This window comes from Pelophylax lessonae, assembly GCF_965119305.1.
Source record: "Pelophylax lessonae genome assembly, chromosome: 3".
Taxonomy (NCBI): Eukaryota; Metazoa; Chordata; class Amphibia; order Anura; family Ranidae; genus Pelophylax; species Pelophylax lessonae.
Window position 1 is genome coordinate 528631342 of NC_138770.1, and position 17712 is coordinate 528649053.

The 17712-nt window shown below is 45.8% G+C and overlaps 1 protein-coding gene across 2 annotated transcripts; it reads left to right on the forward strand.

The window, feature by feature from the left end:
• The first annotated feature begins 361 nt into the window (after positions 1-361).
• LOC309551212 (uncharacterized protein) lies at positions 362-17380 on the forward strand. Of its 2 annotated transcripts, none has more exons than XM_082251712.1 (2): positions 362-436; positions 14598-17379. In XM_082251712.1, exon 2 carries the CDS (start codon positions 14599-14601, stop codon positions 17188-17190), a length of 2592 nt encoding a protein of 863 aa, XP_082107838.1. In that variant the 5' UTR covers positions 362-436; position 14598; the 3' UTR covers positions 17191-17379. The 2 variants fall into 2 exon arrangements, with proteins under 2 accessions (XP_082107838.1, XP_082107839.1); XM_082251713.1 differs by lacking the exon at positions 362-436 and adding an exon at positions 11504-11525 and having other exon boundaries at positions 14598-17380.
• Positions 17381-17712: the final 332 nt, after the last annotated feature.

Here is a 17712-nt window from a genome sequence, read left to right on the forward strand (position 1 = left end):
GAGAAGGGAGGAGAAACAGGGCACGTGGGCGTGGTAACAGTGGAGATGGCAGGAGAAACAGAAGACGTGGGCGGGGCAACAGCGAAGATGGGCGGAGAGATAGGACCCGTGGGCGGGGTAATAGCGGAGATGGGAGGAGAGACACAGGAAGTGTGGAAGCGGGCTGGGTGACACAGCGAAGATGGGCGGAGAGATAGGACCCGTGGGCGGGGTAATAGCGGAGATGGGAGGAGAGACACTGGAAGTGTGGAAGCGGGCTGGGTGACTCGGAGTAGATGGGAGGAGAGATAGGGCAAGTGGGCGGGGTAACAGAGCGGAGATGGGAGGAGTGACAGGGGAAGTGGTGTCATCCAGTAGGAAGGGGCAGCACAGCCAGCTGTATGGTGGCGATAGTGACGGGTGGCACCTAATGAAGTGGAAGATCTGCTGGAGGAAGGTCATGAATCATTTATGATCGGGTAGATTATTACAGAGGAAGTTGTGGAATGCGGCCAAGCTGTATTAGATATGGAAGCTGTAATACATAGCAGTTGTTTGCCCTGGATAGCCTTTAAGTTACAGACCTGGAGAAGGCTGGCCATATACTGCACGATCTGATTTTACAATCCCTATACATGTTTAGATCTAACTCTACAATCTTTGTACAATCACATTTAGATTCACCTAAACTGTGTAATACGAGGACACACCTAATCTTTCAAGCTATTTGTATCAATTCAAGCATACCCTTGCACTATAGAGCTGTTAGTGGATCCAAAGAAGATTGTACAATCAGATTGTATAGTGTGTGGTCAGCTGAACCACCAGTTCTGACCTTTCTCATATATATGTGAAAATCTACATTTTGTTTTGCTAGAACATGACTTAGAACCCAAAACATTCATATATATATATATATATATATATATATATATATATATATATATATAATGATGGGTTTTGCATTTTTTATGTCACATGGTATTTGCGCATTGGTTTTTCAAACACACATTTTTGGAAAAAAATACACTTTAATGAATGTTTTTGCACACTAAAACACAATATAATACCAATTGTTTAGTAAAATGTAAAAGATGAGGTTATTTCAAGTAAATAAGTACCAAGCATGTCAGGCTTTAACCACTTAAGCTCCGGAAGATTTTACCCCCTTCCTGACCAGGGGGTTTTTTGCGATTTTTTTTTTACTGCGTGATTTTAACGGACGATTGCACACACTGTACCTAAACAAATTTGGCGTCCTTTTTTTCCCACAAACAGAGCTTTCTTTTGGTGGTATTTGATCACCTGTGCGATTTTTTGATCATGCGCTATAAACAAAAAAAGCGTCAATTTTGCAAAAATAATATTTTTCACATTTTTTTATATGAAATTCCCCCAAAAAAATTAAAAAATCAAAATTTTTTAACATTTTCGGCCAATTTGTTTTATGCTACATGTTTGGTAAAAAAAAATCGCAAAAAGCGTATTTTGATTGGTTTGTGCAAAAGTTATCGCGTTTACTAACAAAGGGAAAGATTTTTGTCATTTTTGGTGTTTTTTTTTTTTTAACGAGTAATGGCGGCGATCTGCGATTTTTTTTTTTTTTTTTTTTTTTTTTTTTTTTTAGCGGGACTGCGACATTGCGGCGGACAGATCGGACCCTTTACTGACATTTTTGACACTTTTGGGGGTACCAGTGACATTACTGCAGTAATCAGTGCTATACATATGCACTGTTACTGTAAAAATGACACTGGCAGGGAAGGGGTTAACTGTATTGGAGAGGCAGGGGTTAAGTGTGTCCTAGGGGTGTGTTTCTAATGCCCCGTACACACGTACCGATTGTCGGACGTAAATATTCGGCCAATGTCCAATCGGCCGATTGTCGGCTTGTTAGTATGATGCTTCAGACAACCGACTGTGACTTTTCGCCCGAACAAAATCTGGTGTGCAGACTATAACATTTTTGTTGGCAAACAAAGAACAGCCGATTATTCCTCAGTCAGTACAGATTTCGGCCGACAAAAGCCAGATGAGCAAGACTGGGCATGCTCAGATAAGAAAAAACACACGGAAAGTAGACCAGACATGACATCACTTCTGAAGTTGGTTTTTGTTGGCCGACAAAATTTGTGTGCAGTCTAGAGCACATTTCAACCAACACAACAACACTGGACAAATCGGTCTGCCAACAATCGGTACGTGTGTATGAGGCTTTACTGTGATTGGACATAGCTACTAGTGTAAAAACAGAGATCAACGTTCCTACATAGTAGAACCGTCTGATCTCCATTTTTACACAGGGGAGAATGACAGCCGCCTGCCTTTCTCCCTTCCCAGGGAACGATCGCGAGTGACCGGCGGACATCGGGTCCGCCGGTCACACGCACTGACTTGTTAGGGAACGAGCCGGGGTGGGCGCGCGCCTTACCGGGCGCGTGCTCGCCCGCTATTGGCTCACAAGCCAGTGACATGCTAGTGACGTACCGGTACGTCACTTTGCCTGGCCGGGGCTGACCGCCGCAGTATATGTACTTGCGGCGGTCGGCAAGTGGTTAAAACTGCATATGCCCGTGGTATGGCGCCAAACTACGGTACCTAAAATTCTCTATAGGCGACGCTATAAAATGTTTTACAGGTTAGCGGTTTAAAGTTGCGGAAGGGGTCTGCCACTAGAATTATTGCTCTAGCGCTGACATTAGCGATGATATCTCACAGGTTTGCTGCAATCACCGTTAACGTGTGGGACTTACGTATGCGTTTGCATATAGGGACGGGGGCGCTTTACATTTTTTTCATTATTTATTGTATCTAAAGCTATTTTTTTTTCTCATTAAAAATATTTTTTTTTTGTATGAACCCCTAGGCACCGACAGTATATGAAAATATGGCCGCTCTGAAGCATATTTGCGTACCAATTAGGCACAGCTGTGCCAAGAACGTGCGCCCTGCTCGCCAGCGGCACAGTTACTGGCGGCTAACGGAAAGCTCCTGATCATGTTATAGCTAAGCACGGCGGTCACATGATCATAAACCCCGCCCTATCTCCCAGTATCTGAAGCCTCTTAAACGGCCTGGAGGTGCTGGCACAAAGGGGTTAACCTTATTGCTATTACATCCCTTGTGACAGCATTGGCCGTCACAGGTCCTCTTTATGGAGAGTAGAAAATAAAAACAGCAGAGCTCAAAAATTGCAACATAAACAAAGTCCTCCAGTGAGATATGATGATCACTATGGAAAAAGTTAGTGTCATGTGTTTAAGAATGGAAAAAAACAAACAATCATTGCGCAAATATCTTAGGCTACATTCACACCTGAGCGTAGCGTTTTCGCGCGTATTTTACCGCGATTTACAGGCGTTTTTACAGGCGTTTTTACAGGCGTTTTTTTGTGCAGGCGTTTTTAGATTGAATAGAGACCAATGGAAAACGCCTGTAATCTGCCCAAAAAGAAGCTCATGTACTTTTTTGAGCATTGGGCGTTTTGCTCACAGCGTCAAAACGCTCAGATGTGAACAGGGGCCATTGAAATGAATAGGATTTGTCTTTTTGGGCATTTGAGAGCTGATCCTAGAGCAAAAAAACTCCCCAAAAATGCCCCAAAACGCCTACATGTGAACGGAGCCTTAAACATATCTTTTGTTAGAGACAAGAGATGATGTATAGAGCATGGAAGAAATCCCTCAGTGAGATATGGCAAACACTGTGAAGTGAGAGATCTGGGGTGTATTAGACCCCAAATCTCTGCTCTGGTGTCCAGTGCAGCCAATCAGACACAGATTGGTCTCCTAACGGCCAGGTAAACAAAGAGCCAAAACCGGAATTTACTAAATCCTCATTGCTCCCGGTTTCTGGGGGTCACAGACAGGGCCGGCCTTAGGTCTTCAGGCGCCCAGTGCAAGCTAATCTTGTAAAGCCCCCCCCCATCCTCACCCCTCGCCCCCTGGTCACCTAAACATACATAAAGAGGAAAAAAATATTTGTAACAAATAAGAGAGAGATGCAGGGGCTGCAGGCATGGTGTAGGAGATGCAGGGGCCGTGGGCATGGTGCAGGAGATGCAGAGGCTGGGGGCATGATGCAGGGGCCACAGGCATGGTGCTGGAGATGCAGGGGCCACGGGCATGGTGCAGGAAATGCAGGGGCTGCGGGCATGGTGCAGGAGGTGCAGAGGCTGTTGGCATGATGCAGGGGTCACGGGCATGGTGCAGGAGATGCAAGGGCTGCGGGCATGGTGCATGAGAGGCAGGGACCTGCGGGCATGGTGTAGGAGATGCAAGGCTGTGGGCATAGTACAGAAGATGCAGGGGCTGCGGGCATGGTGCAGGAGATCCAGGGGCTGCAGGCATGGTGCAGGAGATGCAGAGGCTGCGGGCATGATGCATGGGCTGCGGGCATGGTGCAGGAGAGGTAGTGCTGCGGGCATAGTATAGAAGATGCAGTGCTGCGGGCATGGTACAGGAGAATCTCCTGAGGAGATGCAGGGGCTGCAGGCATGGTGTAGGAGATGCAGGGCTGCGGGGAAGATGCAGGGCTCTGGGCATGGTACAGGAGAGGCAGTGCTGTGGGCATAGTATAGAAGATGCAGAGCTTCGGACATGGTACAGGAGAATCTCCTAAAGGGGGATGCAGGGGCTAAAGAGGGGTCTCACTTACCATTTGGTAAGGTGCCTTGCATTTAAAAATGGCATCACCGCACATGAGCCGTCTGCCCGAGAATAGCCGAGCGTGTATGGGCCTTCCAGAGTGGCAGCAGCGCATGCGCAGTGTATCTGTCGGGCCAGCCGCAGCCATTTTTTCTTTTTCAGGTGCGTTGATCTTCAGACAGCCCCATCTTCAGACAGTCCTGCTGTGACTCGTCCTGGCTGTGAGTAACTGACTGCTGCGAGCTGTGATGGCCGCACGGTGCCCCTGTTGCTCATGGCGCCGTGTATGGCCGCACAGCTCGCACACCCCAAAGGCCGGCCCTGGTCACAGAGAGAGGGAGAAACAATGTCCGCTTCCACTGCTGCCTATGTCCTGTACAGCAATCCGCGGGAGTGATCTTGGAAGCCCCATTAGCCAGGGGGGAAGTTGATTCACTTGCGATTGCTCCCTATGGAGAGAGAACAGCGGTCTGCTGGTGTAAACTGTTCTCTCTATTTAGGATCACACGTCTCTGTGTTGATTCCACAAGCCCATCCCCCTCACAGTTAAAAAAAGCCCTGGGCATACATTTAACCCTTTGATTGCCCCTGGGTTAACCTCTTCCCTGCCAGTGTCATTATTACAGTAACAGTGCATATTTTTGGCACTGATTACTGTAGTAATGTCACTGGTACCCCCAAAAGTGTCAGTTAGGGGTCCTATCTGTCTGCCGCAATGTCGCACTTCGCTAAAAATCGCAGATCGCTGTAAACAAATAAAAATGACATAAATCTTTCCTCTAGTTTGTAGATGCGATAACTTTTGCCCAAACCAATCAAAATTTGCTTATTGGGATTTTTTTTTACCAAAAATATGTAGCAGAATACAAATTGGCCTAAAATGATGAAAACATTTTTATTTAATTTTTTTTTTTTTTTACTGGAAATGTTCTAAAGCAGAAAGTAAGGCCTCTTTCACACGGCCGCTCCGGTTTTTTGCTCTGCTGCGGGACTTTTTTTTTTTTTTCACGGAGCGGATGACACTTGTGTCATCCGCTCCGTGTGCCCGCATATCATCCCATCCGTTTGCGGATGATATACGGACATAATGTAAGTCTATGGGCATTGCGGATGTCAGCGGATGACACCGCTGACATCCGATTTTCCTTCCTTTCCGTTTTTTGAACGGAGGAAAAATAGGGTTCTGTTCCGTTCCAAAAAAGGAACAGAACTGAAAGGAAGAAAATCGGATGTCAACGGATGGTCATCCGCTGACATCCGCAATGCCATTGACTTACATTATGTCCGTAAATCATCCGCAAAAAAAAGGATGATTTGCGGACATACGGAGCGCCTGTGTGAAAGGGCCCTAAAGTGTTTTTTTTGTTTTGTTTTTTTAGAATTGTCGCTCTTTTTTTGTTTAAAGCGCAAAATATAAGCACAGCAGAGGTGATCAAATACCACCAAAAGAAAGCTCTGTTTGTGGGAAAAAGGACATAATTTTTTCATGGGTACAGCGTCACACAACTGCACAATTGTCAGTTGAAGAAACGCAGTGCCATATCACAAAAAATGGTCTGATCATTAAGGGGGTAAACCTTCCAGTCCTTAGGTGGTTAATTACTGTGACAACATTCATTTTTTTACATTTGTAGCACCATCCTAGGTAGGTGCTAGGAAAACCATAAGGGAGGCCCTATCTGTTTATCAGGGGGGCTTATTTGTTCAGTCAGGCTGTCATGTGTTTCCAGGGTGTCTGTTGTGCTAGGCAGTCTCCCCTCTGTATCCAATGAGGGGTTCGATTGGACAGTGGAGGAAACCTAACCAATAGCACACCAGGGCTTGTATCTATCCCAGAGGGCAGAATCTGCCGCAAAGCATCCTGGGAGAGGGTATAAATCTGAGGGGAACACATGACGCAGTGTCTTTAGCGGGAAGCAGAGTCTCAGGAGGAGAGTGACGGCTGTCTCTCCTCCTGTCAGCGGTAGTGAAGGTGTCCTTGGTGGTCGGCTTGAAGGACAGAAGGTTGAGCTGAGCTGCAGAGAGGGATCCAGTGTGCTGTGGACCGAGTGGAGCTGCTGGGCAGAGGTTTCCAGGAAAGCAGTGTCGTGAGTACTGTAAACTGCCCAGGGTCTGCCTAAGAGAGTGGACCACTACAGAAGGTCAGAGGGATCCGGGAGCCAGCTAACCAGTAGAGAAGGCTTAGAAAAGGGGGTGCCAGAGTCTAAGCCCTGAAGATGTGTGTGTGAAAGAGGGTGTCGGTGCGGGCCCTGAAGCGTGCAAGTGTTCAGCAGTGCAGCAGTGATAAAGTAGCTACCTCGACAAGGAGTGCTTAAGGGAGCTTCAAAAGGACTTTGAGTCACAAAAAGGTGATCAGAAGTCAGTTCAATGCTAACAGGCAGCAGGCCAGAGCTGACCGGCATCAAGTCAGTGCCAACAGGCATTTTTTTCAGTTGTCCCCTGTAAATTGTGCATAGTTGAGCCAAAAGAGTATCCCAGTCATCCCTTCTCCTATCCAAGTTCTCAATAAATAAAAAAACCCAAAGATACTGGACTGGTCATTGTTTCAGTGCTCACACTTGGAGAAACATGCACAAAGCTACTTTTGTTGCACCCAGTGACCCAGGGGGACCCATATCCAGCAAAACTGCTGGGAATCCTGCTACACATTGTTAATTTGTTTGGTTTAAAGAAGTGCTGCAACAATTTATATTTTTAATAGATACTAGTAAAGGACTCTGTTCTATAAATAGTTAGAGCTCATTTGCACATGGTTTGCAGCATGTTGGGATGGCATTTTGAGGGTTAGAGCTGGCAGGGAGGAGGCGACATATCGCTTTTCAGAGGGGTGACTAATGGCTGCACATGTGAATAGGCTCTGAATGTACACATCTCCTCCTTTCCAGAGCTCCATTAGGCTAACTTTAGACCTGTGGGGGGGGGTTAAAATAAAGCACTGTTGAGCCATGTCATTAGAGCGCTCCACTGGTGTCCCCTTGACAGTGGTGCTTAGTGAGCAACTTCCTGTGTCCAGTGTGTAGAGGGGAAGCTGCTCGAGCAGTGCCCTGAAGATCATGGCTATTACTGGATGTTGTTGGTTTCAGCATCCCCAGCAGCCCTCTAGATCCAGTATCTCACAAAAGTGACTACAACCCTCACATTTTTGTAAATATTTTATTATATCTTTTAGTGATCGACCAATATCGTTTTTTCGAGCAGAGAGAGAGAGGTATCTTCTAGCAAGGGAAGCAAGTCTTTTGTAGCGTGCCTCATTTTCTTTCAACCACTGAAGGGGATGACTTCTTCTGTCAATTACTGCTTCTTTCAAATAGAGATGAAGTTCATCATCCAGGCTCATAGTTGCAGATTCAGAAGAAATTGAATCCTCCGCATGAGGCCCCAATAAAACACTGAAAATGTCCTGATAAATTCGACCACGATGAAGAAGATTGTCTTCTGTTCGTTGACGTATTTTTGGACATATGTCTGTTTTTGCAGCATGCTGCTCTTCATAAAATAGTGTTCTGGACTTGTCTTTTCGGCAGGAACCTCCTGCACCTCCTGTTGAATATTATCTGTCAGCCATTGTTTCGCCTTAGCCAATACATCATCAGAAGAGAAAGCATGGTTCTTGTATAGAGGATTCAAAAGAGTTGCAAGCACAACATTTTTAATCTCTTCATGCTTCTCAAAACATATATCAATCAAAGCTCTATGGCTTGACAGACCATCATTTGAAAGTTGGAGGATGTTGTGTGCCATAACACAGAGGTCTGACATATCAGCAAGCCTCATTCCTTTCCGCATGTTTGCTCCACTGTCTCGAAGTTGCACAAGCATCACTTGGTCTTTGTTGATTCCCCATTCTTCAAGCATGCCTAGAAACATTTCTCTACTGTACTTCGTGTGGGATCCTTGCATCACTTTTGTATTCAAGACCAATTGGCTTTTTGTCCATCCGCTGTCAATGAAGTGGCATGTAAGAATGAGTAGTGACTCTGACTCTGTTTGTGACCAGCAGTCCGTCGTGAATGAGAGTGAGTTGCCAGCATTCTCTGGTTGCAGCATAGCCTTTACTTTGTCAACGACCTTTTGGTGAAGCTTTGCCAGCATTTTGGTTCGATAATACTTCTCACTCTTCAGTGTGTAGCTTGGCTCAAGTATGGACATCAACCGCTGAAATCCTGAGTCAGACACCATTGTAAATGGCTGGTTAACAGTGACAATCATCTCTGTGATTACTCTCTCCAGCAGTTGGGATCTTCAATCTGAATCTAGACGGTGACATCTGTTTTTTTCACAAACATATCTGTTTATTGTTGCCTGGGATAGTGGAGGAGGTATTGAATCAAAATCGCATTGATACTAATGGCAGTGTGGGTTGGTGGCTGACGTCTGGCAGTGTGGGTTGGTGGCTGACGCCTGGCAGTGTGGGTGGCTTGGTGTCACCCTGCTGTGGCTGGCTTGCTTGCAGGAACACTGTGGTGGCTGGCTGGCTGGCTTGGTGTCACCCTGTTCTGGGTGGCTGGCTTGCAGGAACACTGTGGAAGCTGGCTTTGTGTCACCCTGTTCTGGGTGACTGGCTTGCAGGAACACTGTGGTGGCTGTCTTGGTGTCACCCTGTTCTGGGTGGCTGGCTTGCAGGAACACTGTGGTGGCTGGCTGGCTTGGTGTCACCCTGTTATGGGTGGCTGGCTTACAGGAACACTGTGGTGGCTGGCTTGGTGTCACCCAGTTGTGGGTGGCTTGCTTGCTGGAAATTTGTGTTGGGTCAGTGGCTGGCTGGCTGGAGCACTGTGGTGAGTGGCTGGCTTGCAGGAACACTGTGGTGGGTGGTTGGCTGGCTGGCTTGCTGGACCACTGTGGTGGGTGGCTGGCTTGGGGTCACCCTGTTGTGGGTTGGTGGCTGATGCCTGGCAGTGTGGGTGGTTGCTTGCTGGCACCCTGTTGTGGGTTGATGGCTGACACCTGGCAGTGTGGGTTGCTTGCTGGCCCCCTGTTGTGGGTTGGTGGCTGACGCCTGGCAGTGTAGGTTGCTTGCTGGCACCCTGTTGTGGGTTGGTGGCTGATGCCTGGCAGTGTGGGTGGCTTGGTGTCATCCTGTTGTGGCTGGCTTGCTTGCCGGAACACTGTGGTGGCTGTCTGGCTTGGTGTCACCCTGTTATGGGTGGCTGGCTTGCAGGAACACTGTTGTGGCTGGCTGGCTGGCTGGCTTGGTGTCACCCTGTTGTGGGTTGGTGGCTGACGCCTGGCAGTGTGGGTGGCTTGGTGTCACCCTGTTGTGGCTGGCTTGCTTGCCGGAACACTCTGGTGGCTGGCTGGGTTGGTGTCACCCTGTTATGGGTGGCTGGCTTGCAGGAACACTGTGGTGGCTGGCTGGCTTGGTGTCACCCGGTTCTGGGTGGCTGGCTTGCAGGAGCACTGTGGAGGCTGGCTTGGTGTCACCCTGTTGTGGATGGCTGGCTTGCAGGAACCCTGTGGTGGCTGGCTGGCTTGGTGTCACCCTGTTATGGGTGGCTGGCTTACAGGAACACTGTGGTGGCTGGCTTGGTGTCACCCTGTTGTGGGTGGCTTGCTTGCTGGAACACTGTGGTGGGTGGGTGGCTTGCAGGAACACTGTGGTGGGTGGCTGGCTTGCAGGAACACTGTGGTGGGTGGCTGGCTTGGGGTCACCCTATTGTGTGGGTAGCTGGCTTGCTGGAACACTGTGTGGTCACTGGTCACGATGGCGGGTGGCTGGCTTGGTGTCATCTGGGTGGCTGGTTGCTTGCTCACTGGAACCCTGTTGTGGGCTGGGTGCCTGGATGCTGGCGGCTGGCACCCTGTGGTGGGTGGCTGAGGCCAGGGCCTGTGGGTGGATGGATGGCTGGCATTGTGACCCGACCAGACTGCAGGTGGCTGTAACACGAGGCTGTCTGAGGCGTGGGAGGCGGTCTTAAGGCAGAGAACGTGTGCAGCGCGCGGTGAAATAGCGTCACGCATAGGCCGTGCAGGCGTGGGAGGTGGTGTTAAAAGGCAGAACGTGTGCGTGCAACATACGCAATTATGTCACGAAAATATCGGTAAATCCAAAGGCCGATACAGATATATCGGGGAATGTACATATCGGCCCCCCGATATATCGGTGTTGCAGATAATTGGTCGATCTCTAATATCTTTTCATGTGACAACACTGAAGAAATGACGATTTGCTACAATGTGAGTGTACAGCTTGTATAAGTGTAAATTTGCTGTCCCCTCAAAATAACTCAACACACAGCCATTAAAGTCTAAACCACTGGCAACAAAAGTGAGTACACCCCTAAGTGAAAATGTTCAAATTGGGCCCAATTAGCCATTTTCCCTCTCTGGTGTCATGTGACTCGTTAGTGTAACAAGGTCTCAGGTGTGAATGGGGAGCAGTTGTGTTAAATGTGGTGTTATATATTATGTAATATTCAAATTTTCTGAGATACTGAATTTTGGGGTTTCACTAGCTGTAAGCCAGAATTGTCAAATTTAAAAGAAAGAAATGCTTGAAATATATCACTCTGGGTGTAATAAAACTATATAATATGAGTTTCTCGTTTTGAATTGAATTACTGAAATAAATGAACTTTTTAATTTTATGAGATGCACCTGTAATGTTTGGGGGTTTTATGTAATCTTCAGGGCTAAAATGTTTTTTTAGGCATGTGTGCAAAAAAAACGGATCTGGCAGCGAAAGGGTTCACAACCTCACTACCAGTATATTTCAATTTAAAATCTTTTATTATAACAATTCATTTTAAGAAAACAAATAGAAATATAAAAGCAAGATAGTATTTTTTTATGATAAAATTGTAAAAATGTGTTTATTCTTACACCCCCAGGATCCGAAGGAAATTTACTGGTTTGCTGTGATTACAATATAGAAGATTAGCTAACTGCTAAGGCTATAAAGTAAGTTTTTTTGTGTTTATTTAGGATCTGTTTTTTATGATACCACCAAGTAATTATATACACCAATTCCTAACTAAAAATGTTTGGGATTTCTCCTTAAAGCGGAGTTCCACCCAAAAGTGCAACTTCCGCTTTAGGGAGTCCTGACCCCCCGACATGCCACATTTGGCATGTCATTTTTTGGGGGGGGGAGCGGGTACCTAGTTTTGACAGGTACCCGCTCCCACTTCCGCTCGGAGCGCCGCGGCACCCTGAGCGGAAGTTCTCCTCTCCCCCTCCCTCCCTGCAATCTTCTGGGACACGTCAGAGGTCCCAGAAGATTGCCGGCCAATCACGGCGCGCAGCGCGACTCGCGCATGCGCAGTGGGTACCCGGCTGTGAAGCCGCAAACTGTAACAGCCGGGTGCCCACAGCAGTGATGCCGGCGCCGAGGGAGAGGATCGAGGCTTCCGGCGGTCGCATCGCTGGACCGTTGGACAGGTGAGTAAATGGCTGGAACTCCGCTTTAATATCTAATATTGCCCAAGGAATGCAAGCAATGTGCTCTTGTGCCTCTTCTCCATCTGTACCGAACCTGTTACCTGTACATATAGAGGCCACTAAAGGATAAGCGCACCAGGTGACTTTATTTCAAACCGTATAGCATGTTTTTCACTGTTGTGCGCAACATTGCAAAGTGCATGAAGGCATTTGGTTCCTTTGGGGCGTGGCCAGGCGGGAGCCCAGGTGTATGTTGTCTCTCTCATACCACCATAGGACTCCATGGATGTGTGGCACCAGGGAACTTTTCTCTCTTCCTTCCAGGGCTCTGCAGAATACCAGGCAGTGGGGAGTAGGTCTGCGCTGTATATGTTGTCTGTCCATGGACTTTTTAGTTGGAAGTGTGGTGGGGCAAAAACCCCTAAAGCCCCCTTCCCTCTCCCTCTCCCCCACCCTTAGTTCTTGCTAAAAACATTGATGTGTAGAGTCGTTTATATTATATTGTGTATAACTTTTATCAGAGTTTCTGCTTAGATTTATGTTAAGGTAGTTATAAAGGCTAATTTTTATTCTAAAATAATAAACATGTCATACTTACCTGCTCTGTGCAGTAGTATTGCACAGAGTGCCCCCGAACTGCCTCTTCTGGGGTCCCCAACTGGCGCTCTTGGCTCCTCCTTTTCTGTGTGTACCACAATAGCGGGCCACTTGCTATAGGGCCACACCTGCCGGCTCACTCTAAGCACCCCCCCCCCCCACTCCCTCCTCACAGGATTTGATTGAAAGCAGCAGAAGCCAATGGCTTCCTGTAAGGGGAGAAAGAGAGACTAGTGCAGCTGCAGACAGGCACAGCGCTGGATCGAAAAAGGACTCTTTGCACAAACAAGGTCCACAAAGACATGGATGAGTGAGCTTGGGGTGGAGGAACTTGAGTCCTGACCTCAACCTAATAGAACACCTTTGGTATAAATTTGGGGGGAGACTGTGAGAAAGGTCTTCTCGTCCACATCAGTGCCTGACCTCACAAATGCGCTTCTGGAAGAATGGTCAAACTGGGTGGTCCAATGGTGGGCCAACTCAATATTGAACCCTACGGACTAAGACTGGGATGCCAATAAAGTCCATGTGCGTTTAAGGGAGGGCATCCCAATACTTTTGGTAATATAGTGTATGTGCAGGCCAGCCACAGTACAATTTGAAAAAGAGTCCTGTACGATTTCAGTCCGGTTCAGGTGTGATTTCTTATCTCATACACTACAATTCCCAATTGAATTTATACTTGAACAGCTGAAGGAAATCGGGCAGGGCTTTGAAATCTCACCGCAAATCACCTGAGTCTAAAGGTATCATTTTTAATATCGGAGCATTTGCACGAGTACAAGTACTTGTGAAAGTGCTTAGTATCAGCACCGATACCAGTTTCTGTGCAATACTAATTTTACCAGTTGTTTATCAGCGTGGTGCAGTTTTTTTCTTATTTTTTGTGAACATTTGTCATAAGCATGCAGCATGGTTTTTATTTACTATGACAATGGTAAATGGAAGCAGTTTTTCTTTATTAACCACTTTAATACAGGGCCCTTTCACCCCCTTCCTGCCCAGGCCAATTTTCAGCTTTCAGCGCTGTCAAACTTTGAATGACAATTGCGCGGTCAAGCTACACTGTACCCGTATGAAATTTTTATCATTGTTTTTTTTCGCACACATATAGTGATTTATTTTGGTGGTATTTATTCACCACTGGGTTTTTTATTTCTTACTAAAAAAAAAAAATAAAAAATACAGAAAATTTTGAATAAAAAAAAGTTTTTCTTATTTTCTGTCAGTAAATTTTGAAAATAAGTAATTTTTCTCCTTCACTGATGTGTGCTGATGAGGCTGCACTGATGTGGTGGCACTTTTGGGCACTGATGAGGTGGCACTAATGAGGAGGTACTAATATGCCGCACTGATGGGCACTGATAGGCGGCACTGATGAGCACTGACGGGCAGCACTGATGGGCACTGACAGGTGGCACTGACAGGTGGCACTGATGGGCAGTACTGATAGGCACTGATGGGTGGCACTGATAGACAGCACAAATGAGCAGGCTATGATGGGCACTGACTGGCAGCACTATGGGCACTGATGGGCACTGTTCTTTTAACTTTTCTGTAATCAGGGCACTGATGATCAGTGCCCTGATCACCTGCCCTAGACTCCCCTTTTAGGAGGAGCCGCTAATCGGCTCTCCTCGCCACACACTCTGACAGTGTGAGGCGAGGAGAGCCGATAAATGGCACTTCCTCATTTACATGTGACCGGCTGTAAATTGGACACAGCCGATCACATGGGTAAAGAGCCACGTCATTGGCCCTTTACCAAGATCGGGGCGCGCCGTGTCCTAGCAACACGGCTCGGCCATGATCGCTGCACTGTGCGTCCCCCGTGCGAGAGAGGCCGCTCTGGGGCACCATCATATGACGTCGTCCCAGAACTAGAGCCGAACGGCTCCGCTGTCATTTGACAGTGGGCGGGGCAGTAAGTGGTTAAAAATGTCTTACCCTTTAGAACCACTTTTTAGGTTTTAAAATGTTTATTTTATATTTCAGAATGCCAAGCTGTATGGTGAAAACATGTACTTTTTCATGGCGAGAAAAGGATCAAGATGTAACCCTGCATGTGTTTCCAAGAAACCCAGATATGATTGCCAAATGGTTACGAAAAATTCATTATGAGGAGCACACAATAGAGGAGCTAACAAACAAAATTTTAGGATCTAAAACAGGAGGCTACCGAATATGTTCACGCCACTTCACTGAAAGTGACTATGAACAAAGAGGCCCAAACCGATACCTTAAAAAGGATGCATTCCCCACTCCATATTCGCTTAAGGAGCCACAGAGGCCTGCTTCTCCATCTCTGGACCACAGTTACGTTAAACGTATGCGACTTGAGGTAGAGTCACCTGGGGAAATATCATCATCCATTTCCGTTGCTGCCCCAGAGATTACTTCTGATCTATCTATTGCAAAAAACGTTTTTCCAAAAGAGGGCTCAAGTTCTATTTCTGAACTCCTTTTTTTTGACGTGGGTGAGACTGAACATGCAGAATGTGAGATCGAAACCACTGGAGAAAGTAGACTTGAAGTCTCAAATACATCTCAACCACCAATGCCTCCATTAAAGCGTAAATACAGTTCCAGGAGCACAAGAACAGTTGGGACCTTTATGGATCCTATCATCACAAAAAAACATAAAGCCACCCAGTTTGAGAAAAGATTTGGCACATCCAACAAAAAGACTCAAGTGTGCTGCAGAAAAGATTACAATTCTGTAGGTATTCAGTGCAATCTTGTGGAACTCCCTGGTTTACAGTGTTTGCCTGTTAAACAAGAGTCAACAGCTAGGCAACACACAGGGATGAAATTACAATGCGATGTATGGCAACACTCATTTCCAGAAGGCAGGCCTTTGGACTCCCAAAGTGCTGCTGTTTATGAACAAATTGCAGTGGGTATTGCTCCTCATCTTCCCGAGTCGTTGCCTTTCCATACTTTTTCAGAGCAAGAGATTAATAATACTGGACAACTTTTAATGGATTGTGAGCCAGAAGACAATCTTGAACCTCTGCCACTCGATGAGACCTACAGGCCTACTCTTAAGGAAGATGACCATCCTATTCAGACTTTTTTGGAGGAGGAAGACTTGTTTGTGGATCCAAAGAATCCCGACAACTCTTTTGTCTTACTCCATGATGTCCCTGGCAAAACTGATTACGCTACAGAAAAAAAATTTTTAGTATTTCATTCCTGTTTGGACGAGCTGCTTTGGAACTCAAAATGTAAGGCAGTGAGTGGCTGTTCTGGGACAATCATCAAACTGCACAAATATTTGGTTGGTTCAGCTCTCGTGGTCAATGGTTTCTGTTCAAATAATCACAAGCAAAGACTGTGGGCAAGTCAGCCCTTCATTGGAAGAATGCCTGTTGGAAATTTGCTGCTCTCTGCTGCAATTGTGTGCAGTGGATCAAACTATCAAACAATGACCACATTTTTTGACAATCTCTCTATGGCATGTATCTCTAAGACCACTCATTGTCAATACCAACAAAATATTATATTTCCAGCTATCAATTTCCACTGGCAGCAAGAAAGGCAGTCTGTCATAAAGTCTCTAGGAAACAAGGCTATTGCCCTGGCAGGAGACAGGCAGTGTGACCCTTCTGGGTGCAGTGCAAAATATTGCACTTATACTTTGATGGACGCTGAAAGCGAGAAGATTGTAGACTTTCAAGTGGAGCAGTTTCAGCCAGGGGTATCACCAGTAGCCCTAGAAAACAAAGCTTTCAAAATAGCTTTAGAACGTCTACTAGCTGATGATGTGAACATAAAGGTAATAACCACAGACAGACACATTGGAATAAAAAAAACATTGCAACAGAATTACCAACTAATAAAGCATGAATATGATGTCTTGCATTTTTCCAAGTCAGTAGGTTCCAAACTACTCGCTGCCAGCAAATCAAGAAACATGCGTCAACTGGCTCATTGGGTTCCACTGGCAAAAAAACATCTCTGGTGGTGTTTCATGACATGCCATCACAACCCAGAACTACTGAAAGAAAAATGGTTGTCGTTTATATACCACTCAGCAAATGTTCACCAGTGGCCAGACAATAGTATGTACCACTCCTGTCAGCACCCACCAATATCAGCTGAGGAGGAAAAAAAGTATGAGTGGCTTACATTGGGTTCTGCAGCTCATCAAATACTAAAAGAAATTGTGCAGAACCCCAAGCTTCTTCGTGATCTCCAACATCTGTCACATTTTTCCCATACTGATCGTCTTGATGTATACAACAGGACATCCCTCAAGTATCGTTCCAAAGGGCACCATTTTCATATAGATGCCATGGTTGCTCGAACTCAACTGGCTGCTCTAGATCATAACGAGAACACTAAATGCTTGCAAGCCTTGGTATCAAAGCTTACCCATATTGAAAAAGTTGGAACATCGAGGTACAGATATTCGTATAACAGGGTTAAGAAAGACTGGTTGGTATCCAAAGTGTACAGTCAAACCACTCAGAAATTTATAAAAGATATATTATCAGATAGCCTCTCTTTTGCAGCAGGAAAAAAAAACTTTCACTGGCATGAAAGACCATCCAGAGTTCCACAAAATATTGCACCAGGGAACTGATTCCGTATATACCATGTATATAGTTTTTTTTTTTTTTACTTTAGCTTTCTTTTGATTATAATTTATTGTTGGCGGATACTCTGCTTAATATTATTTTGTAACTGTTGTCCAATATGTTTACAAGTTGCTATTTATCTCATATAAAGATTTTTTTTAACCTATTCATTTTGTGTTTTTCTTATTTTTTTATTAGAAATACCTTTACAATTCTGACTGATGATTTTGATCATTACTCTTTTTCATAAATTTGTAAAATGGCAATTAAATGATTGATTTACTATAGTGATACAAGCTGTTCACTTTGCAAAGTGCAGGATTATTTTGCAAGTAAGCATTAGTAAATAAGGTGAAGCTGTATTCATTTTACCCAACCCATCATGTGGTACCAGTAATCCTGTGTTTGATAGTCTTTGTAACATAGCTACCACTTTTCTGGTAACATTTAGCTTTCCAAGTTAATAAATTCTGTTGCTTTAAGCTGGCCATAGGAGGTTTGAATCTCAAACCATGTATGGGCAAGGC

Excerpts from the sequence above, each read along its gene's own strand:
- LOC309551212 (XM_082251712.1), top strand. The coding sequence starts at position 14,599 with ATGCCAAGCTGTATGGTGAAAACATGTACTTTTTCATGGCGAGAAAAG.